Below are 23,198 nucleotides of genomic sequence, written 5' to 3' on the forward strand. Positions count from 1 at the left end.
GGATGACACCGAAAGAGGCCGCTTCCTGCGCATCCAGAAAATGTATATAAGCTGTTGTTGCAGTAACAGCCAGCGGTTCCCAGGAGGTCAGAGGGCTTCTGTGTTATACCCCGGGTAGGAGGGAAGGGGCTCCCACACCCCACTCTCGAGCCGAGCCGTGGTGGGCTGTTCCCGCGGTGCTTTGCGCTAGCCTCACGCTCTCTCTCATCACCTCACCCTGATTCCAGGGTGCACACATGACCTTTAGGATCCTCACTGAGAGACAGAAGACAGACCCTGTTGACTATTCATTTGGCCTATTTGTTGCATGTGTTTTGTATTTTCCCTTTTTATTTTGAAAAATGTTAATCCCGCAGGAAAATTAAAAGACTAAGACAATACCACTATACCCTTCACTTACAGGGACAAATGGTTAACATTTTGTCATATGTTTCTCTCTCTCTCTCTCTCTCTCTCTCTCTCTCTCTCTCTCTCTCTCTCTCTCTCAAGACACATACTTTTTTTTCCTGCTGAACCATCTGAAAGCACGTTGCAGATATCATGACGCATCGTCCCTAAACACTTCAGTCTGTATCTTCTGAGGGCAGTCGCCTACAAAATCCATGTGGGGCTGGTTTGTGTAACGACACTTTTTAAAACCAGGATCCTTGTTTAAGTTTTCCCCGATCGCCGCACATCTGGTAAGTGTACCCTTTGGGAGTTATTTTATTTAAAAAGAAGAGTAATAAGTCAGTTGTAATGTCTTTATTAAATATTAAATAGGCCAAAACCAGTTCTGGTTTTTATCTAAAATGGATGCTTTCAACTTCTCTTTTCTTCTTTTACTGCACTCTTACTTAGGAGTGTATTGGATTTTCAGGATGTCTGACCGCCTACATCTGGGCTAGAAAACGACTTGAGATTTGTTACGCTGAGAGGAAACGGGGCTAGGGGGAGGCTCTGGGTTGTGGAAGTCTGTGTGAACGGATTTCCTTGTTGGCTCATGGTGTTGGCTCCTAGACACCTGTCGAAATACCCTTCTAAGTTCACCTGCCCTCTATCTAGTAGCTTCTGGAATATGAATACTCAGTGTGTCATTGTTCCACGAGGAGGCGAACGTGGAATCATGGAGGGGGGTCTAAGCCTTGCAAAAGAGCCTCCGGTCCTCAGATAGATGGTGGCAAAGTACTTGGTCTTGGTTTCTATCTGTGACTGTTTCCATTTGCTTGAGTTTCTTTCTTTTCTCATTCAGAAGAAATTTCATATGAGGGGAGAAAGGCTGAAGAAGCGACCCTGGTTCCAAAGGAGGCGTCGGCAGCGATAACAGGAATGGCACCCGCCTCTCGCGGACCCCCCATTTCTCTGGACAGAATCCTCCACAGAATCTAGTGAAGCCCTGGACCCAGCGCAGAAGATTACATCCACACGGGGCCAGGCCAGGCAGCTCACTCTGCCAGCCCACTGGCCAGGACTGGCGTCGAGGACCTTCTGGAAAAGAGGACGGAGGGAGTGCCCATCCAGGTCAACAGCCAGAGCTTTCCAATACACCCAGCCTCACCTTGGGCTTCACTGCAAAAGGGCGCAATTAAAATGCCTGTCCCAGGGAAAACATATTCAATCTGCAAATGCTCCTTGAGGGCCTTACCCATGGGAGAGACTTGCCCCAAGTCACAGGCACTCAGGCCACTGTATCTCCACTTCCCTCGGCCGTGGCCCACACAATGGATCTGAACATTTCTCTCTGGCCATCATAATCTTCCATAATCTGGCTCTAACCTTACTTCCCATCCCTCTCTTACAAAATTTCCATTTATTCAGGAATACATCCATCCATTTAAGAAAGGAGGCTTTCTGACTAACTAAATATTGGTGGGAAAAGTCAGTATTTGTTAAAGTAACTATTGTGGGCCAACTATCCCCATCATTCCATTTATTCTTCATAACAATCCTAGCTATAGGTGGGTGTATTATCCTATTTTGTGGACGAAGAAAGTAGCCACAAAGAGACAAAAAAAAGAAAGAAAATAAAAAGTTGTGCCCAAGGTCCCCCTGTTAGTAAGGCACAAATCTGTCAAAGTCTAACATCTCAGGCCCTTTCAACCTCACCAAGCTGAGAGTTACTAAATATGTTAAAGAGGAGGAGCCATGTTTCAAAGTCTCCGAATACGGTAAAATGCGGTGTTTCCCAAACAGCGGTCCTCAATAACTCAACAGAGCTTCGCTTAATTGGAATAAATTTCAAATAACTCAAAAACTAGGAGAAGAATCGGCTCTTTCACTGGGGAGTTAAAAGATACTTTGGGAACTTGCGATGCCCCAGGCCCGTCATTAGGGACATCAATTACCATTGTGGAGGGCGGCAGGAAACGAATCTGGTTACTGTCAGCGCTGCCCCGAGACCCCGCCCAGACACACACTTCCTGCCTCCCTGAGTCAGTGAATGACAGCTTCTCCTGTCTCCTGCTGGGGCCCAGCCCTTGGCTTACAGACACCCACATGTCTCCAGTCCTGGAAAACAAGACCCTGCTCCCTAATCCTCTACCTTCTCGAGCTGCCATCCTGCCCCCAGGTCTTCCTTCACCTCCAAACTCCTTTAAAACACCTCTATGTTCTCTGCGCTTGTCCTTACCCCTGCCGTTCTTCAACCCACTGCACTTGACCTTCTGTCCCCAGCAGCCTGCTGAAAGCACTCTCTCCAAGCCCCTCCCATCGCCAGACCTAGTAACCTTCCCAACCTCCCGAGGGTCCAGAGCTGCCAACCTCCTGACCCTCTCTCCTCACCTCCCAGGCCTCCTCCTGCTCTGACCACTCCTTTTCCTTATCACACCAACACGTGGCTCTCCCGCTGCAGGCTCCTGACCTCCGTGCCTTTCCCAAGGGCCTCTGGCAACGTCTGCCCCTCCACGGACTTCAGCTTTCAGCCCCACACTGGCACCGCCCAAACACCCCTCTCCCACTTCCCAGAATCGACGTTTCTGCCTCACCCCTAACTGTGGAAATAAAAGCTCCACTGGACAAATCCAGGAACGGGCACCTCACCCGCTCTGATGCAGCCAGTGCCTCCTGCTTCAGGGCTCCCATCTGTGCCGACTGCAGGCCCGGCCTCCTTCCACCACAGCCGGTGGTTCTCCGTGGCACCGTCCGCTCAGAGGCCGGGCTCCTCCTGCCAGTCACCCCGCGCAGTCCTGCAGTGGCCCTGGCCTAATCTTCCTGAAGCACAACTCCAACCGGTTACAAAAACAACCATTACATAACCAAGGCCCCAAGAAACTGTTCTGTTCCTCTCCACTGCTCTTTGGCCTGGCTCTCAAGGCACGGCCCCGTCCTCCAGTCAGTCTGCCCTCCTCCCGGTCCCCACACGACCCAGGTGCACCAGCCTGCCCACCGCCTCTCTGCTTAGGATCTTTCTACTCCCTGAATTCCCAGACCGACCCTCTAAGTCTTTGCCCACCTCGGCTCCCCCACAGCCCTTCTTCACCAGACAGCGGCCCGAGGACAGCAGTTAAGACTGAGGCCCCTAGAGCCAGACTGACAAAATGGATTTAGACGGGTTGGCCATTCTGTGCCTCAGTTTCCCCACCTGTAAAATGGTGCCAGTAGCCCTCCTAGCGTGGCTGTCAGGATGAAGTGAGGGAATATGCCTAAAGCTCTTGCAACAGGACCTGTCAAATCATGAGTGCTCAATAAATATCAACAGTGTCACTGTTCCTTCAACAATTCAAACTCTAGCCCCACGGCACTCTGCGCTTGTCCCCTTGTCACTCATCTTATTTTTCATCCTGTAGAACATTTATGCGTATGGAGGCCTCAGCCTCGTTGGGCCAGGAAGCTCCCCTCCGCAGCGCTTGCCCCGACACTATTCGGAACAAGTGAGAGGCACTCCATCAACGCTTTGTCGCACTGGATAAAACTAAATAACATGTACTTAATGAGATCAAAAACTGTTTACTCTATCGGGAAAAGGCTCCACTTCTGAGCGACCCATGGCCGTGAACCTGGCCCCAACAGGAAATGGAAGCAATCCCCTGGCTTTAGTAACTGCTAGTGGAATGAGCAGAGAAAACAAAGTCGAATTTTCTGGAACGAGACACACACATGGAATCCAGCTACACAGGAAACCAGGCTGGCAAGTCATCTCTGTGATCTGAAGGCCTCCGCACAAAATGCCCCCAACAGAAACCAGCATCAAAGGCCATCTTTCCAAGGTGAAGGCGCCGTCCACTGAGTCACGGCAGCATTCTGCCCACGGCTACCATTTGGGAAAACCAGCCGGGAACACGAAGGAAGGGCCCCTCCAGCAGGATGCACGGGATTTGGCACGGGAAGGTCTTCAGCTCTCTCTGCCCAGCCCCCAAGGTAAGCAGCCCGTTGGAGTTACACTCGGGGTGGGAACAAGGACCTGCCTTTTCCCTAAAGCAAAGCCCTTTCCCAATCCTTAGGAAAAGCTATGGGCTTAGGCGATTTTTCCATGAGCCACCGTAAGTACACACTATCCAAAAAAAAGTCTGCAAATGCAACAGAAAAAGAAGGCCCCAGAAAAAAACGGGGGTGGGGCGGTCAGCGCTGAGAAACAGTAAGAGAGCTGCTCCCCGCCACAAGAGAGGTCTCTGGAGTCACTTACGAATGAGATGCCAGGAATTTCCAAAAACAATCTCAGGCTTGGAGGAAGGTGGAGAAGAAGGATAAGTAAATGCAGGCACAGCCCTGAGGCCTGTGGCTGGCCCCCAGCTGGGCTGCCCCAACCCTGCTCAGCCTATATGGCACCTCAGTGGGCACCATCCAGCCGGCTCTGGGACAGACCCTGTCTGCTATTTTTAGGTGACTTCTTCTGTTTGCTTAATCACTAGCCCACTCTTCTGTGTGCTCCTCGAGTGAAAGGAAGACCTCAAAGTTCACTTCCCTGCCCCCAAGGCAAAGCCAGTAATTCAGCTCCATCTAGTACGTTTGGAGCCCTTCTGAGCAAAACTGAAGGAGGCAGAGTCCCAGACAACTCACCCCCATACTCAGGCAGCTGACAGCCCAGCGGGAGAAACAAGGTGGCCCATCGGCTCTCTCCAGTGTGACATTTGCTGCGAGAGGTATGAGAAAGGGGTCCTATCCAGGTACCGCAGCAGCAGGGAAGAGCTGGGGAAAGGCTTCCGGAGGACGGCAACATTCCAGGTGACAACTGTGAAACATCACAGGTGTGATGGGTTGCGCTGGTTGGTTGGGGGTTTGGTGAATTGATGGGTTGGTTAGTTGGATGGACGATTGGTGGGTCAGATGAGTAGTTGGTTAAATGAATGTATGAATAAAAAAATGAATGAGTCGATGAATAAATGCCAACAAGTGAACTTGAAGACAGTTTGGATTATTCTAATGCTATTAAAGATGATCAACGTAATTTTCATGACACTGTCCCAAACAGATCAGCATAAATTTCCCTTGCAGTCTCCTTAACTATGTACATTCTGTCATCTGCTCAATATTTATTGGCAGGTCCAGGGATATAGCTAGGGAAAAGAAAGAAAGAAGGCCCACTCCAGTCCTCAAGGAGTTCATGGAAGTAAAAATAAGTTATGAAATCATTATGCTATATTGGTTATCCACGATACTAAGGAACAAAGAGAAGCAGCCAGACTCAGTGGACCAGGCCAGCATTTGACACACGCAAGGCACCTAGGGTGTAAAACTTAGGGAAGCACTCACTCTCAGGTTCATGGAGCCACCTGCACCACAGCTGAGGCCCCTAGAGAGTGAGTGCCTCCTTAAATTGTGCACCCCAGAAGCCTCACTTGCTCCACTCTCATCCTGGCCCTGTTGCTGGCCTCACTCTGGGGTTCTGGTACCCAAGGTCTGCTGGAAGCTACCTGGCAGACCAGCAGATAAGCATCTTGGAAGGAGAAAAAAAAAAAGCACCCAGAAAAGAAGAATCTCTACACCCTTGTCCTTGTCCTGCTCTCTGTCATTCATCTCCCAAAACTCATCCCTGGGTCTTAACAGCCTCCTTGCATCTAGCAGCAGCGGCTGTCTCTGCACGGATCATCTTCCCAGCCTGCGTGCCCTGAACTTGGGCCTACGGCTGCGCTGGCGAGGCCCAGGTGTGGTCAGAGGAGGATGTCAGAGCTGCACGCTGATGTCCAGAGACAGACAAAACGAGGTCACTCAGCCGTCCAGGGAGAGGTGTGGACACTCTCTCCCCTCAGAGCCACACTTTCTTGACCTCAAAGGAAATCTGAGTCATGGGATGTCTCCGTCCCCTGGGAGATGCACTGGATCAAAGCCTTGGAAACCCTGGAACCTAGCAGCTGTAATTGCCACACAAGGAATCGGGCATCAGCCCCATTCCTGGAGGGCTCCAAGGGGTCTGTACTGTGCCCTGGGGCCATTTCTCGCAGTTGTCTCCTGTGCGAGCTTGGGAGAGGCCAGCCTGCGGAGAGAGCGAGCTGGCATTCTGCTTTGGGCTGGGGGCGCACATGTAGGGGGAATGCAGGTAAGACGTGGGAAGGAGACCAGCTGTGCACAGGGCACCAACGGCGGGTGTGGGGGGGCAGCCATCCCCGCCACAAGAGAGGTCTCTGGAGTCGCTTACGAAGGTGAGGCTGCACCAGCACAGGTGCCCCAGGCAGGCCACCTGTCCATACAGGAAAGCAACTGTGTGTTGTGTTTGTTCCAAAAGTCAGCTAATTTCAGACATAAAGTCCAAATAATGTGCAGAGACAAATTAAAATGGAAATTCTACCCAATACTCGTCCTGTGCAGTGCAGAAATTCTACCCACTACTCGTCATCAGACTCGGGATGCTTGGATACGGGGAACAATCAAGAGACCGCAAGTGCCACATCCTCTGCTCAGCCCTCTGCCAAGACCCAGGTGGCACGGCTCATTCCGTCGCAGGACTTAGGCCTGTGTGCGCTCCTGACCCAGAGCGCGGGAGCGGCTGGGGACCCAGGAGGGGCTGGGATTCACTCATTTCTCTCCCTGAGTGCCTGTCCTTGGTGGGGGCCTGGTGGGTGTCTGCTGAGTGAAGTCACAGTGGTAAGGCTAACCAAAGTCTCCGGAGTCCTGAAGACTGGTGACACTCTGCTGCCACCTGGTGTCCATTTCCTGCAAAACTCGAAAATCTGACAGGCGCTCTCCCCCAGTGAAAAGAGTTGCTAAATTTCCCTGGACTTGCCCACTGGCTCCAACACACAGGCAGGGACATGGATGCTTTGGGGCCCTGGCTGTGTCCAGGCTGCAGAGAGCCACGCAGAGCAGGGCAGGTTATCGCAGCCATCCCCACCTGATGTTACTGGGGCACCACAAAGCCTTTGCGTTCAACACGGTCTCTGTCAACCCACAGCCCTCCTTCCGGGTCAACAGCACCCCCTTCACTGTTCGCCGGTCCTTCCACTCCTCTGTGAGGAGGAGAGCCTCATGGCAGGCCCTGGGCTTTAGAGGCAGGGAGCCGTGTCATCCACCCCCAGGAGGACGTCAGGAGACACTCCCTGTCTAATTGATATAACAGGACAATACCCCGCCATGAAGCCAGGGACGGGTTAGCATGGCACTCCTGCAGTGAAGACTGGGGGGTCATGATGGCAGGGGCCGTCTGCGGGCCTGTATCAGGCTTCGTTCCAGTCTCCCCTCTGGGGTCTATCTCCTCACCTGTCACCTCCGTGTTTGGCCTGCGTCACCAGGGCCGCCCATGCACCAGACTGATGTCTGTGAACCGGCGTTGCAGCTTTTCTATATTTATGACACCGGGAGCTGGCTGAGTATAGAAGGAGCCACGAGAACTGACGTGGAAGGCACTGGTGCCCCATCCAGATGCCCCCGACTGGGCACACCCATCCCAGCTGTTGTCCACGTTGGCTGCTAACGGCTCACAGCTGCACCCTTCTCCAGAGGATCGCCCTCTGCCAAACTCACCCAGGAAGTGGCACACTGCCTGCCCCACCCCAGGACGGGCAACCCATCGTCAATGACTGACGCAGGAAACAAAAAAGCTCACTCGTGGCTTCAAGGTGGGACCAGCTCTCACCTCGCTGTGGGATCAGATGGAGACCCCACATCCTTGCTGGGACCTGCCCTGTCTTACATCCCTCAATAAGAACATGCCCCCCCAAATTACATGCACCGGACCTTCCATCTCAGGCTTGGCTTCTGGTTCCCAAACGTGGCCTGCAGCACATCACCTGGGGGGCTTGTTAAACACATTGCTGGGCTTCACCCCCAAAGTCCCGATTCAGTAGTTCAGGCAAGTTGTGCTTCTAACAAGTTCCCAGGTGACGCCGACACTGCTGGTCCAGGGATCACAGCTGGAGAACCACTGTCCCTGGGGACCTGACCTAAGACAGGAGTCATTCAAGTAACAGGGAAGAGTGAGCAGTGGCGGCACGTCCAAGGCCACATGTAGAATGTAGGGCGGGGGAATGTCAGGGGTGGAGGAGCCCCTAAAGTGCAGTCCATCGACCCCTCCACTTACGGAGAGGAGCAAGAGGCTGGGACCGAGGCAGAAACAACCTGCAAACACAGGAAGGAGTGTTTGACTTCAAGGCCAGCTGAGGAGTTGCTTTCATTGTCATCTGAGAACAGCTATGAGCAATCCCATTACCTGGGCCTCTAGGAATAGTCCTGGAGTGAGAGACAATCTCTTAACAGCTTCAGTAAGACCCCAAGGCCGAAAAGATGGTCCTGTCACACAGCAGCAACAGGGCCTGAAATGAGACCCACAGGACAGATGACGGCTCCCCTCTGTGGTTCCAAGCACACGGTCCCTGACCCGCAGGCCAGTGAACAAAGAAACACCACCGGCCTGACAGACAGAATCAGGGCGAGCGAGGGACATGGACTAGGCCCAGTGCCCACAGCCTAAACCTGCTTCTCCCCGTCTTCCGCATTTCTGGGAATGGCAACTCCCTTCTTATACGTTGTTCAGCAAAAGCACTGGAGTCATCCTTGCCTCCTAATACAGCACATCGAATCCATGGGCAAATCTCGTTGACTCCCTTCCACGTGCACCTGTAACAACGCAGCCCATATCTCACTGCCTTCGCTGCACCGCCCCGATTCAGGCCACCATCAGGTCTCCTCTAGGCTTCGGCCCAATTGGTCTCCCTGCGTCCACCGTGGCTTGCCACCTTGAGTTCCTTCTCAACCCGGCAGCCAGAAGGATCCTACAAACACTTGAGTCAGGTCATGCCACACCTCTGCTCAACCTCCGAAGGCTCTCTTCCCTTCGAGAGTACAAGCCAGTGCTTTCTATAGCCTCAGGCCCCTCACTCCCTCTTCTCTCCCTCATCCACTCCAGCCTGGAATAAGCACCGTACTCCGACCGCAGGGCCTCTGCACAGCTAGTCTCTTTGCACGTGCTCCCAGGGATCAAAAGCCTGGTTCCCTGTTTTCCTTGTCCAGTGTCACCTTCGCAGAAAGGTTCTCCCTGGCTACCCCTCTGGAAAACAGCAACCCCAAACCCAGAGCTCCCTCTCACTGCTCCTTGATTTCTTTTCCCTCATAGCACTCCGGTGTGTTTTATATTTACTTGTGCGGTTGTGGTTCTGGGCTGCCTCCCCCGATAGGAAGTATAAGATCCCAGAGGGCCGCGCCTTGGTCTGCTTCGTTCACACAGAATCCCCAGTGACTAGGGCTATCTATGGCTGGCACACAGTAGGCCATCACAGATGACGTGCTGCTAGATGTGAACAACGGGTTCTCCAGGGAGGGGGATGCTGATTTGCAGCATTTGCCAATTTCCAAGGTCTAAATATCTCCCACCCTGACCAAGTTCAAGCTACCACCTTGAGGTCAAATGCAGAATCAGGAAAAAATGCTAACAGTCAGCGGGTTAGAGCTGGTACGAGCTGACTCTGACACACTACGGCACTCACTACAGAGTTGCTGAATAAATTAATGAATAAATGATTGTTTCTGTGACTTGAAAGGGTCTTACTGAGGACATAACTCTAGGAACTCGGGATCTGAAGGCAAGTCTCTCCAAAACGAAGGGAGTTTCTGCATGAGGAACAGGACGCCATATGCTGATTGGTGGCACCTGCGCTGGCGGCTTATCCTGAATACAGGAAGGACCATGCATAGTTAAAGCGGTTAGGAATTGAAATGGGTCCTAGCGGACCACCTATTCCACTCCACTCTTTAAAACACCCATTTTAAGACACCTTTTAAAAAATCCACCTAAATGAAACTTCAGTTCCATAGACTTTATCATACTTTAAGCTTGTGTTCTAGGAAGACGCCCGTTTTCCCCAGGGTGAAATTAACAACTACCTGGAGCTCACGGGAGCCAATGGCAGGCCCCGTAGCCAGGCATCCTTCAGGTGCCAAACCTGCTGATCCTGCGGGCATCGCGCAGCCCTGGGTTTTCCTGGTTCCCTTCCCACACGACCCACATTAGGAAAAGACAGACAGACAGGGGAGAATGACTGGAACATGTGAACATGACAAAAATTCTTCCAGGAGTGGTAGAAAGGGAGACTGAGATGGGGAAAAGTGAACACTTTAAAAATTGTAGTGAGACCAAAAACGATTTTAAATGCTGTAGGAAAAAAACAGTTGCCCTCCGTGGTGGGCAGAATAATGGCTTCCCTTCCCAAGATGTCCACGTCCTCATCCCGGAAAGTGTGAACATGCTGGGTTACGTGGCAAGGGGGAGTTAGGTTGCAGATGGAGTTGCTAAGCAGCTGACCTTGAGATGGGAGAGTATCCTGGGTTACCCAGGTGGGCCCCACGTAATTGCAGCGGAGAGGGAGGCAGAAAAGGGAGAACCAGAGATGGCCGCCTGAGAAGGACTCAGCCCGATGTTCCTGGCTTTGAAGATGGAACAGGAGCCACAAACCAAGGACTGCGAGGGTCTTTACAGAGAAGCCGGAAAAGGCGAGGAAACGGATTCGCCTCTAAGCTTCCAGAAGGAACGCAGCCCTGCTGACACCTTGATTTTGGCCCCATGAGACCCAATTCTGACCTCTATCATCAGAACTATAATAAATTCGTGTTATTTTCAAGCCATTAAGTGTATGGCAATCTGTCATACCAGCAGTAGGAAACTAATACATCCTCGTATTGGCTCACACTGTCAGGCTGTTGGGTCCCTGATCCTAAGGGACGTGTGACCCTGGAGAGACCCATGCCCCTCTCTGGACCTCAGCTTCCCCATCTGTACCAAGAGCCATGCCATCTTGGCTCCCAAAGACCCATGGCTCACAGTCGCTTGAGGGGACACGGATTTGCTTGGTGGCTCTGGCACCTAGATTCTGTTGCTGTGGCCACTGCCATGAGTTGAATTCCCAAGGGAAGCCAACAGCTCTTCTCAATTTCATGCCCGTGATTACATCCAGGTCTCCAAACAAGATGAACCCAAAAAGGGCCACAGCAAGAAACATTATAATTAAAATGGCAAAGGTTAAACACAAAGAGAGAATCCTAAAAGCAGCAAGAGAAAAGCAATTAGTAACTATAAAGGAGTCCCATAAGGCTGTCAGCTGATTTCTCAACAGAAACTTTTCAGGCCAGAAGGGATTGGTAGGAAATATTCAAAGTGATGAAAAGCAATGATCTACAACCAAGACTACTCTACCCAGCAAGGCTGTCATTTAGAATCAAAGGGCAGATAAAAGCTTCCCAGACAAGAAAGAAAAACTAAAGGAGTTCATCACCACCAAACCAGTTATTACAAGGAATGTTAGAGGGACTATTTTAAGATGGGAAAAAGATCAAAATTATGAATAATAAAATGGCAATAGCTACATATCCATCAACAATTACTTTCAATGTAAATGGATTAAGGCTCCAATCAAAAGACACAGGAGAGCTGAATGGATAAGAAAACAAAACACTTACATATGCTGCGTACAAGAGAATCACTTCAGATTGAAAGACATACACAGAAGGAAAGTAAAGAGATAGAAAAAGATATTTCATGAAAATGGAAACAAACAACAAAAAAAAGCTGGGGTAGACATACTTACACCAGACAAAATAGACTTTAAAACAAAGGCAAACAAGCAACAAAGAAGGACCCAGCGATCCCACTTGTGGGTATTTATCTGAAGAAACCCAAAATGCCACTGCGAAGGGACTCGTGCATCCATATGTTCATTGCAGCATTGTTTACAATGGCCAAGATGTGGAGGCAGCCTGAGTGTTCATCAATGTAAGAATGGATAAAGAGGAGGTGGTACATATATACAATGGGTTATTGCTCGGCCAGGGAAGGGAATGGATTCTTGTCATCTGTGGCGGCATGGGAACTGTGCTGAGTGAAGTATATCAGACAGAGAAAGACAGATGCAATGTGATTTTGCTTACATTTGGCATCTAAAAAACAAAATAAACTAACAAACAAATCAGAAACAAATTCATAGATACAGACAACATTTTGATGGTTGCCAGATGGTGGCGGGGTTGGGGGTGTGGGTGAGAAAAGGGGAAGGGATTAAGAAGTACAAATTGGTTGTTACACAGTAGTCATGGGGATGTAGGGTATAACATAAGGAATATAGTCAATAATATTGCAATAATTATGTATGGTGTCAGAAGGGTACTAGATTTGTTGAGGTGATAAGACAGGAGAGGGTTGGGGGACAGAGTGAAAAAAGTGAAGGCATTAAGAAGTGGAAATTGGTAGTTACAAAATAGTCACAGGGATATAAATTAAAGCATAGGGAATATAGCCAATAACATAGTAATAGCTATGTATAGTGCCAAATGGGTACTAGACTAGTCAGGAAATCACTTCTTAAATTATATAAATGTCTAACCACTATGCTGTACTCCTGAAATTAATATAAAATAACATTAGATGTCAACTGTAATTGAAAATTTTAAAAGCAGGGGGAAGGTGAGGGGCAATAAGTGGTGAAAATTTCCAGGTATAAAACAAATAAGTCATGGGAATATAACGTACAGCATGGGGAATATAGTCAATAATATTGTGATAGCATGGTACAGTGTCAGATGGTTGCTGGACTTATGGTGATCACGTCTTCAGGTATATAAATGTTAAACAACTATGGTGGACACCTGAAACTCATATAATATTGTGTGTTAGCTATATCTTTAATAAAAATCTTAAAAATAAAATAAAAACAAAAAAGACAAAAAGAAAAAAACAGTGAAATAAAATAGAGAACTCTAAGACAGGCCATGTCTATATGGGAACTTAGTAAAGAATAAAGATGGCTTAATAAATCAATGGGATAAAGAACAGATTGTAGAATAGGTGACATTGGAAAAACTGTCTTACTATGTGGAGAAAAATAAAAGTGGATCTTTTTATCCTGACAAATACAAAAGATTAAACACCAAAATGTGAAAGTTAAAACTATAAAGTTACTAGAAATAGAGAATACCATTGAAACCAAAAGGCAAAAAAGAAATTAATAAAGAAAACTTCAAAAATGTAAATCATAAGGCAAACAACATTGAGTATGCCAAAATTAAAGATTTCTGTTCAACAAAGGAGATAATTATAAAAGTTATTAGACAGATAACAGAATGATAAAAGATATTTTACAAAGTCTAAAAGTAACAGAAGATTAACATCTACCAAAAGAAAATTAAATCCTCTTTCAAGGAAGGTAATGTTAACCAGAGCCTATACAATTATTCACACACAATTTCTGGAATTCAATCAAAATTATCAAAAATGCAACGAAATGGGACAAAATGATCAAAACCCAAAAGAAAAACATATAATAGCAATAGACACACAGGTGGTCCAGATATGGAAGTTCCTAGACAGCAACTTAAAAATAACTATAAATAATATGCTCAAGAAAATAAAGGAAGATGAAGAATTTCACAAAAGATTGAAATCTATTTAAAAAAAGAAATATAAATTCTAAAACTGAAAAATAAAATAACTGAAATTAAGAATTTATTAGATATATTTAATAGCACATTAGACATGACAGAAGAGAAGAAACATGAACTGGAAGATAGATCAAGAGAAAATATCTAGATTAACGTAGAGAGAGAGAAAGATATGGAAAATATAGGAAAAATTATTTTTAAAAACCTATGGAACACAGTGAAAAGATCTAGTGCATTTGTGATGGGAATCCCAGAAGAACAAAAAAGATGGGACAAAAAGGATCTTTGAAAAGATAAACAATAATTTTCAAAACTGATGTAAGGTGTTAATCTACAACTTCAGGAAATGCTACGTATATACGCTATGTATACCAAACAGAATCATCAAAGAAAACCACAGCTAGGCACAGAATAGTAACATTGTTAAAAAATCAAAGAAGGAGAAAATCTTAAAAGAAGCCAGTGGAGAGGGGATTGGGGGAGAAGCAGCTAGAGGTTAAAAAAAAAAAGACATAACTTTCAAAGCAGTAGCAATAAAAATGTCAACCAATTTGTTAGAAGAAATGGTGAAAGCCTAAGGCAAAGGAATAACATAGTTAAAGTGCTGGAAAAAAATAAAGTACCAATCTAGAATTCTAAGCCCATTGAAAATATCCTTCAAAACTAAAAGCAAAATAAAGATATTTTCAAGCAAAAACTGAAAAAAAAAATTATTGTGACACAGCAGCTAAAGAAATAGTAAAGGAAGTTTTTCAAGCAAAAGAAAAATGTAATATTTATTCCAATTAATATAAAAAATTATCAGACTGGATTAAAATTCCAAATGTGTGTGCTCGTAAGAGATAAGCTTTACATATATACAGAACTATAAAGAAATTTCAATTCCAAAGCATTGAAATCATACAGAGTAGATGTGACCAAAGTGGAAATGTTAGAAATCAAAAACAAAGAGATAACCAGAACAATACCTCAAATGTTTTGAATTAATCAATACATGTCTAAATAACCCATGGGTCAAAAAGAAAAAAAAAAAATCACAATGGAAATTAGAAAATATTTTAACTAAATAATATGAATATATAACCTATTAACATGGGATGCAGACAAAATATTATTTAGAGGGAAATTTGTACTCCTAAAAGATATTGTAAAAAAAGAAGGCTGAGAATCAATTATTGATTATCAATATTGATAAAATAGAAAATAGCAGCAAATTAAACTCAAAGAAAGTAGAATGAAAAAAGAATAAAACAGTGGAAATCAATGAAATAAAAAACAAATGTACAAAACCAAAAGTTAGCTCTTTGAAATAGTACATTATGCAATCGATAATCCCCTAGTAAATAGGGAGAACACAAATTACCAGTATGGGAATAGAAACAGAGATATCTCTGCAGATCTCACAGACTTTAAAGTGATAATAAGAGAATATTATAACTATATAATTTCATTCCAATATTTAAAATCTAGATAAGAGGGTAAAATTCTTTGGAAAAGTACAACTTGCAAAATTGATATACAAAGAAATAGAAAATTTGAATAAAAAAAAAATTTTTTTAATTGAATCCATAATTTAAAACCTTTCAGCTCATTGCTCAGAAGGCTTCACTGCTAAATTCTCCTAAATATTTAAGGAAGAAATAACACCAACCTTACACTACCTCTTCAAGAGAACAGAAAAAAGAGGGCTCACGTCTAGCTGGACCTAGGTACCAGAATCTGAGAGGCTATTGCCAGAAAAGAAATTTGCCAGCCAATCTCCTCCATGAACGTCTATACAAAACCCTACACAAAATATTAATAAATTGAACCCAATAGTATGTAAAAAGATAATATATCAGAGCCGAGTGGGGTTTGTTCCGGGAAGGTAAGACTGAGTTAACATTCAAAACTCAATCAATGTAGGACTCACCAAGTCTACTGCAAAACAACAAAAGGAGGAGTAAGGACAGGGGTTAAAACAAACTGGCCCCACAAGATTCCCGCGGGAGCTGATTCATCACCCATCTCCAGTCTCCCCCAGGAAGCAACTCTTGTGCCATGTCAGCCTGACCGTGTGGCTACAAATTTGTGTGGGGACCATCTGCTAAAGCCTTCTTGACTTTGAGAAGAAGTAAGAAGGGCCCAAGAAGCACCCCTGGCAGCTTCCCCGGGCATGTGCACTCTGGGCCATAGTCACCTTCCCTACTGCACAGGCTTGCTGTAGGAGCCCCAGGAGCCACCAGGGACTTGATGGCTCTCTGGCAAGAGCCATCACCTGGCACCGCACGCTCACCTGAGGGGCAGGGGCTGGCTCCCCTGCCTTTTGAACGCTCTTTCCAGCCTCTCCTGGGTGGTCCTGGCATTCCCAGCAGGCAAGAACTTCAAGGGCGTCCTGTCAGCCTCTGGGCCGCTGTCCACAGCTGGGCTGTCCTCTGGACGACCCATCCAACTGCCATTCCCCCTGTGGAGCAGCCCTTGGCTCAGCAGGTGAGGAGGGTTGCTGGGCACAGATCTGCTCTTCTCTGAGGTGGGCTCACTGAGCTGGCCCAGGGGGCTCCTGGTGGTGAAGCCTGTGCTGGAAGCCAGGCCCTCCTGTGGGGCAGGGCAGGCCGGGGCGTGGGTGGAGAGCTCGGGTGCTTTCCGCCTCTCCTCCTCCTCACGGGGCTGGGTCATGCTACTCAAGGCCGGGGGCCGCCTCAGGGAGCGTTTCCGGAGGGAATCCTGAAAGGGACAAGGATAAAAGCAGTAAGGATCCCTTCAAGGGAGGTGGGAAAAGACTTTATCCCACTTCAAGCATTTGCCCATGACGTTCCCTCCCCCAGGAAAGTCCTTCCCCACCCCCCACCCAAGTCCTCCTCTTAAAATCCTACCTACTCTTTGAGGAGACACTGCCAGGCCACCACATCTGTAATGCATTCCCTGTACCCCAACTGCATGAACCCCCAGAGCATGCCTCTGCCCTCCTCCTACACCCCTACAGGGAGCGGGTCCCAGCAGCTGGTAAAGCTGTGGCTCCAAGGGGAGACCTGGGTTCCAATTCCTGTGTCACCACCAACCAGCTGTGTCCCCTCTGGCAAGTTATTGAACTTCTCTGTCCCTCACTTCCCTCCCCTGTAATATAACCTGTCCACAGTCCACCATCTGAAATTCCTACATCCCACCACCTCTGAAAACAAAAATGTCTTTTGGAATCCTGTAACAAATTCTTTCTAACTACTTGGAGGTTGCTTAGTCTCCTTTCAAGTGTGAATGAATGTTCCTGTTTAGTTGCAGAAATGTTAATGGTTTTGTTCAAGGGGTGCTACCCCCAAACCCTAGGGCAGGGTATATGGTGTGTGGTTTCTGCACTGTAGTTCTTTCCTGAAAAAACAATTCTAAATGACAAAACACACCTGGCCCAAAGGTTTCGGAAGGAGCAACTAGGAACCTGTAGTACCTCTCTCTCCCGGGACAGTGTGAGGATCAAAGGAGAGACCCTCGGAAAGCACTAGCACAGCACCAGAGCCATCACGGCAGTTCACAAATATTAGCCACAGTACGTACCTTTGCCCCTGTCCCCACTTCCTTACGGTCTGACCCCACCCCCTCCTGCCAGCAGTCTAGGAATGGCAAAGGCCATTCTTCATTTTTCTCTGGTGTCCACAGAGCTCCCAGCTCAGTGACCTCCACCTAGTAAGCACCAAGATTTGCTTAGTTTTTGAAAGGAAGGAATTCCAAAGGAATGAGCTGATAGGTCCTCTAACTATCAATGATTAACTGGTGAAATGGGAACTCATGTTGTCACCAATGTCGGGTGGGGGAGTAAGGGAAAGGGACAAAAATACACCTGTTGGGCTTTTCCTGGACCTCTCAGCATTTCCAGAAATAATCCTGAGCCAAATAGTATAAAGCCTGTGCTGGAATAAGAACAGCTAATTCTGTAGTGTTTTCGCCTGGTGGAAATTACGAGGCACTATAAACCTCCTCCAAAGACACCCAGGGCGTCCCCTGCCACAGAGCGAGGAAAACGTGAGTCACCATTCCCAAGGAGAACCAAGCTTCTGGCCAAGGGCAGGGAACCCAGCCTCTTACTCGTCCTTTGAAAGTGCAGAACTGACCTAGTAGTGAAAAATGATGAAACACCCAGCAAACCTTGCTCTTTTGAGCAACCAATAAACATGACCAAGGGATTCAAAGGCCCACAGAACACCTTCCATAAAACCTGGGGAAATACTACAACAACCCATTCTTCAAAGTCCTTCACAGGATTCAGATACCCCAGGGAAAAGCACACAAAATACTGACTAAGTGGAGATTTTGAAGGCAATCTCTTGGGAGTAAAGCAGCCCCGAGTCATCTCGCTCACACTGCAGTCGGGAAGTGGGGTCTCCACTGCACAGATTGGATGATTCGACTGTCATGGTAGGACTGGACCCTGGCATTCACCTGGTCCACCAGTTCTCAGAGTGTGGTCTGGCACCTGAGGGGTCCCCAAACCCTTTTAGGGAGCTCAAAACCATTTCGATAAGATCAATACGAACGATTTGCCCTTTTTCGCTCTGTTGACATCTGCAGTGATGATGCAAAAGCACTGCTCAGAAAACCTGCAGGTCCTTAGCGGAAATCAAGGCAGTGACACTAAGCTTTAGTGGTACTCGAGGTATTCACCGCCACTTGCAATAAAAATAAGTAAATAAAATGCTAATTGCACTGAAGAATGTCCAAGCTGAAGCACAGATATTATTAACGTTCTTCGATATTGTCCTGACGGTCCACACTCTCTAATATTCTGTGTAATAATATTCTAATGGGAGGTAAATGCCCGCCGTCTGCTGGACGCAGAGGATGACGATTATCTTGAGGAAAAGTGCTTGTCAAACATCTGAGCTGTGAGCTGAACCTGCGATTTTTTTTCATGGGACAACTGACAGACCAACCAACTACGGTTATAGTTAGTCAGACTTGGATATTTTGCAGGCATTTCCTCAAAAATAAATGAGCCTGTCACCTCAAGGGAAACCCATGATGTAGTGGTGTCAGTGAAGAAATACAAGTTTTCAGGCAAAAATGAGAATTTGGGGAAACTTGTATCTGCCACTGTGAGTTTGGGTGCTTCACAATCCTTAACGCCTTTTCTGAGTTGGGTGATAACTTCAACAGATGTGATTTTCTTAATGTGTTTTTGTTTGTGTGTTTGTGTGTGTAATGAAACGTGTCAATATTCAGAAGATCTATATAACTCAGTAAACCAATATTTTCCAAGTGACCGTGCATCATGTTACTAAACCATACAGAGGTGAAAGATCCATTCAAAGAGCAAGACAGACCAAAGGAAATGGATAAAGTGCCTAAAGTTCATCGGTGTGGTTGCACATGCCACATTCAGAAACTACAACTAGTTTGGATGTAGTATCAAAGAATCGCCCTAGTTTTCTGAAAAGACTTCTAAAATACTTTTTTCCCTCTTCCAACTGCATATCTGTATGAGGCTAGATTTTCTTCATCTATTTCAACCAAAATGCCATCATGCAACAGACGGAATGCAGAAGTCAAATACGAGACTTGAACTTCCTGCTACTAAAGCCAGGCATGAAACAGATTTGCAAAAATGTCAAACAATGCTATGCATCTCACTAGTTTTCTGTTTTGGAAAATAAAGGGTTTTTAAAACAAACATGTTGTTTGTGTTAAATGTAATTACTATTGTTATTTCTAATGATTAAACAAGTGTTTTTTTAATTTCTCAGTTTTGGGGTGGCCGGTTAGCTCAGTTGATTAGAGTGCGGTATTCTTAACAACAAACTTGCCAGTTTGATCCCTACACTGGGCCACTGAGAGCTGTGCCCTCCACAACTAGATTAAAACAACTACTTGACTTGGAGCTGATGGGTCCTGGAAAAACACATTTAAATAAATAAAAAGTTAACAAAAAATATTTCTGTTTTAATTGCTAATATAGCAAATGTCAACAGGCACAACCCACATAAACAAAAGCTCTTTGGGCTTCTCAATAATTTTAAGAGTATAAAGAGATCTTGAGATTACAAAGTCTGACAACTGCTCATCTAGTCTAAATTCTCAACCAGACAGGACCTCTTCTACAATGTCCCCAGCAGACGGCGTATCTGGCCTCCCCTGAACACAACTAGTCTAGTTCCTTCCAAAATGGCCTGTGCCATGACACTGCTGAAGCAACGGAGAGCTCCTTACACTGGCCTCCACCCACTGGTCCTAGTTATGCTCTCTGAAGCCAGCAAGCAAGTGTACATCACTCAGTCCAACAAAGGGCCACACACCATGCTCTGTGCTCACCATGGTGGAGTCCCTGCTTTCCATGGGGTTTATTTATAGCCTAAGCTCAAGATGGTGAATAGAGCTGATCTCACTTGCCACTCCACTCCACGCATTGGGAGTAACTGCCCAACATGCCCGGGAGCTTCTGAAGTCACATCCAGACTTGATAGGGAAAAGGGCACTGAGATCCGCTAGCAATGTCTGCCACAGGCACACCATCAGGGAGCGGCATGGAGAGGTCACCTGAAGGCCACGTATTTGCCATCCTGCGACTAGGCTATTCCTATCTCCATGTTTGAAGAAATCTCGTACATTCCGTCCTGTGTCCCACTAGCCCTGTCCTCCCAAGATGGAACCCTCCTGAATCTTTCCGTTTTCTCCAAACTCTTTACCTTCCTAGTTCTTTTCCTCTACACATGGTCTGGTCTGTGAATGTCTTTCAAGTACAAGACACTTAGGGTGAAACATGATGTCAAGGTGTGGTCTGAACCACACAGAATGGAGCAGGCCTTCCCCCCTTTGATCTGAACACCAACACTGCTATACCGTCTCAGAGCCCCGGAATCCCAGAGTTCGAAAGTGCCTTAGACCTGGTCTAACAAACAAGACCACAGCCAAGAGAAATAAAGACGCAGAGGCAGAGGCAGGAGGAGGGTCCACTTCATCTGTAAGTGGGGTTTTCTGCACTGCTGCGTCTACAGCCCAAGCCCACACCTACACACATGACACGTGAGATTGGAGGTGACCAGCCGTGGACGCCGACCACCTCGGTTTGGTTTGCTTAGGCTCGCTGATTTATCCGATACTACACTTTGAGTTTGGGGTTTGATTTTTCCTTTGCTGTTTTACAAAGTTCTTTTATACTTACTCTCTCGTTTGGTTTAGTCTCCCCACCTGACCACAATCTCTCCGTAAGGGACACTGTACAGTGATGGTGTTGATCTTTAGAATGCTTTACTTTGAAAGCAAAGCAAGTGAAACTATAAGGACTGGGGGTTCTTTTTCCCTTGTAACTATCATGGTTTAAAAAAAGATGTTCCCTAGACTTGGATGGTCCCCCCACTCCTGAATTGCAAAGATAAAGCTGGGCAGATGAGTTCTCACTCGGCAAAGCAACATAAAAACATGGCATCCACCTCGTTGACAGGATGGGTAAACCGAGGGCAGGGAAGGAGACAAGGCCTGCCCAGAGTTCCACAAGATGACAGTAGAGCCAGGGAGAAAACAGAGGCAGGTGTTCTTCCCATCCCACCACCCAGATCCCCTCTTCTTGGGCTGTCTTGTGGGGTACCCCAAAATAAACCCAGGCAGCACCTTAAACCCCTCCCCTGATTCTCACTTTCCACTCTCATAATAATAATAGGAGCAACAACGCCACCTGTGGAGAGCTGGTGGTGGGCCCAGCCATCATGCCTCGGGCGATCAGGCCAGACTTTGGCCTGATCTTCTCTCCCACCCTCTTCGTGTCCAAGGAAGGCTCTGACAACTGAAGATTGTCCATCTTCTCCCATGTAGGAGCCACAGGGGGGCTTTCAGCTAGGACAGTGTGCACGGGCTTACTTTTGTGTGGGGGCCTTTTGGATGACACAAAATTACCAAGTACATCCCCATCAAGATTGTCGTGTCTGCAAAAAAAAAAGGTATTTCCATTAAATAGATTCCTCAGAGGAATCACTAACAATGATAATAAAGTCCACATTCAACAGGCACTCATACAAGCCCATTCTCAAATCTGTGGTGATTTCCAACCAGCCAGTGCTTCATCCTTATAGGTAAGGAACAGAAAATACTTTCATATCAGGGCAAGCCTGGCCTACAAAATGGGACTAGGACAAAAGAAACAAAATCAGAGTTGATGATCCATGCTAGGATTCCTCAAATACCTTCAAATATTGAATATCCTCAAATATAAAGAATATCCTTATTCCAGACCCAGATGATTAAGGAAAACTGTAGCCCTTCAGTACAGTCATGCGATATGTGGAGCGCAGTCCTACTGCGTGCGTGCCATGAGATAGCAGACAGAATGCAGCAAACTTGACCTTCCCCAGCAGTGAAGGTTCAGTAAGATTAGGTAGGCGTGCCAACAGCTTCTTTTTCTGGGTTTCTTGGCATTGAAAGAGAGGAAAAGAGTAAGAAAGAGAGAAAGATAGGGTGTGTGTGTATGAGAGAGAGATCAAGAGAGAACAAGAGAGACAGTGATAGCAGGAGTAAGAAATGCTTTACAACACAGCCGGAGGAAAATATCCGTTCTCAGGAAGTGAGACCCACTCTCAGCGACAACATACAGCATGTTAAGGTTGTAGTTTATTTAACATGACTGTTTTCCAAATGATAGACGTTCAATCAAGAATGCCAACTCATTTTCTTCCTAAGAGTTCCTAAAGGCCTTATTTTTTCAGCTTTGTCCCCCACTACAGTGTTTTGTAGCCTTTGAAGAAAATGCTAACAAAGTAAGCCCCTGACCCACAGGAATCATGGCATTTAAATGAGACATTTTGAATCATAAGCATTCTCCATCACAAAGGTCCATCCCCATGGCCCCCAGAGGAAAGTAATAGTGCTCCATGACAGGAATTCTGAAAGGCTGAATAACGGCTCCCCAAAGATGTCCACATCCTGACCCCTGGAATCTGTGAATACGTTACCTCATGTGGATAAGGGTTAGAGATCTGTGGTTAAGTTAAAGATCTTGAGATGGGGAGATTATCCCACATTATCTGGGTGGGCCCAGTGGCATCACGAGCGTCTTTATTAGAGGGAGACAGGAGGATCAGAGTCAGTAGGAAGGGATGTGATGACAGAAGCAGAGGTTGGAGTGTGATGCTCTGAAAAGCAGAAAGTGGCCACAAGCCAAGGAGTGTAGGTGGCCACTAGAAGCTGAAAAAGAAAAGGAAACAGATTCTCCTCTCAAAGCCTCTAGAAGGAATAAGCCCAAATGATACCTTGACATTAACCCAGTGAGACCGATTCTGGACCTCCAGCCCTACAGAACCACGAGATAACAAATTTGTGTTACTTTAAAGACAGCACGATGCCTTATGTCAACTTGGCTAGGCTATGGTGCCCAGTTGTTTGGTCACATACTACCCTAGAGAGTGCCATGAAGGTATCCTTCAGAGGTTATTAACATCTACGATCAGTTGACATAAAGGAGACTACCCTAGATAATG

The 23,198-nt window shown here is 46.7% G+C and overlaps 1 protein-coding gene across 3 annotated transcripts in view; it reads right to left on the minus strand.

Moving 5' to 3' along the window:
- Positions 1–23,198, minus strand: part of MINDY4 (MINDY lysine 48 deubiquitinase 4) — a 104,024-nt gene that overhangs the window by 70,012 nt on the left and 10,814 nt on the right. For all 3 annotated transcript variants that reach the window (XR_004421170.1, XM_033088709.1, XM_033088710.1), the window contains exons 4-5: positions 21,404–21,650; positions 16,046–16,473 (exon numbers count right to left, since the gene is read on the minus strand). Coding sequence is in view for 2 of the 3 variants with exons in the window: in XM_033088709.1 (XP_032944600.1) it covers positions 16,046–16,473; positions 21,404–21,650 (675 nt within the window). In the remaining variant the exon portion in view is untranslated. The remainder of the gene's footprint in view (positions 1–16,045; positions 16,474–21,403; positions 21,651–23,198) is intronic.

Source organism: Rhinolophus ferrumequinum, chromosome 20, assembly GCF_004115265.2.
Source record: "Rhinolophus ferrumequinum isolate MPI-CBG mRhiFer1 chromosome 20, mRhiFer1_v1.p, whole genome shotgun sequence".
NCBI classification, from domain to species: domain Eukaryota; kingdom Metazoa; phylum Chordata; class Mammalia; order Chiroptera; family Rhinolophidae; genus Rhinolophus; species Rhinolophus ferrumequinum.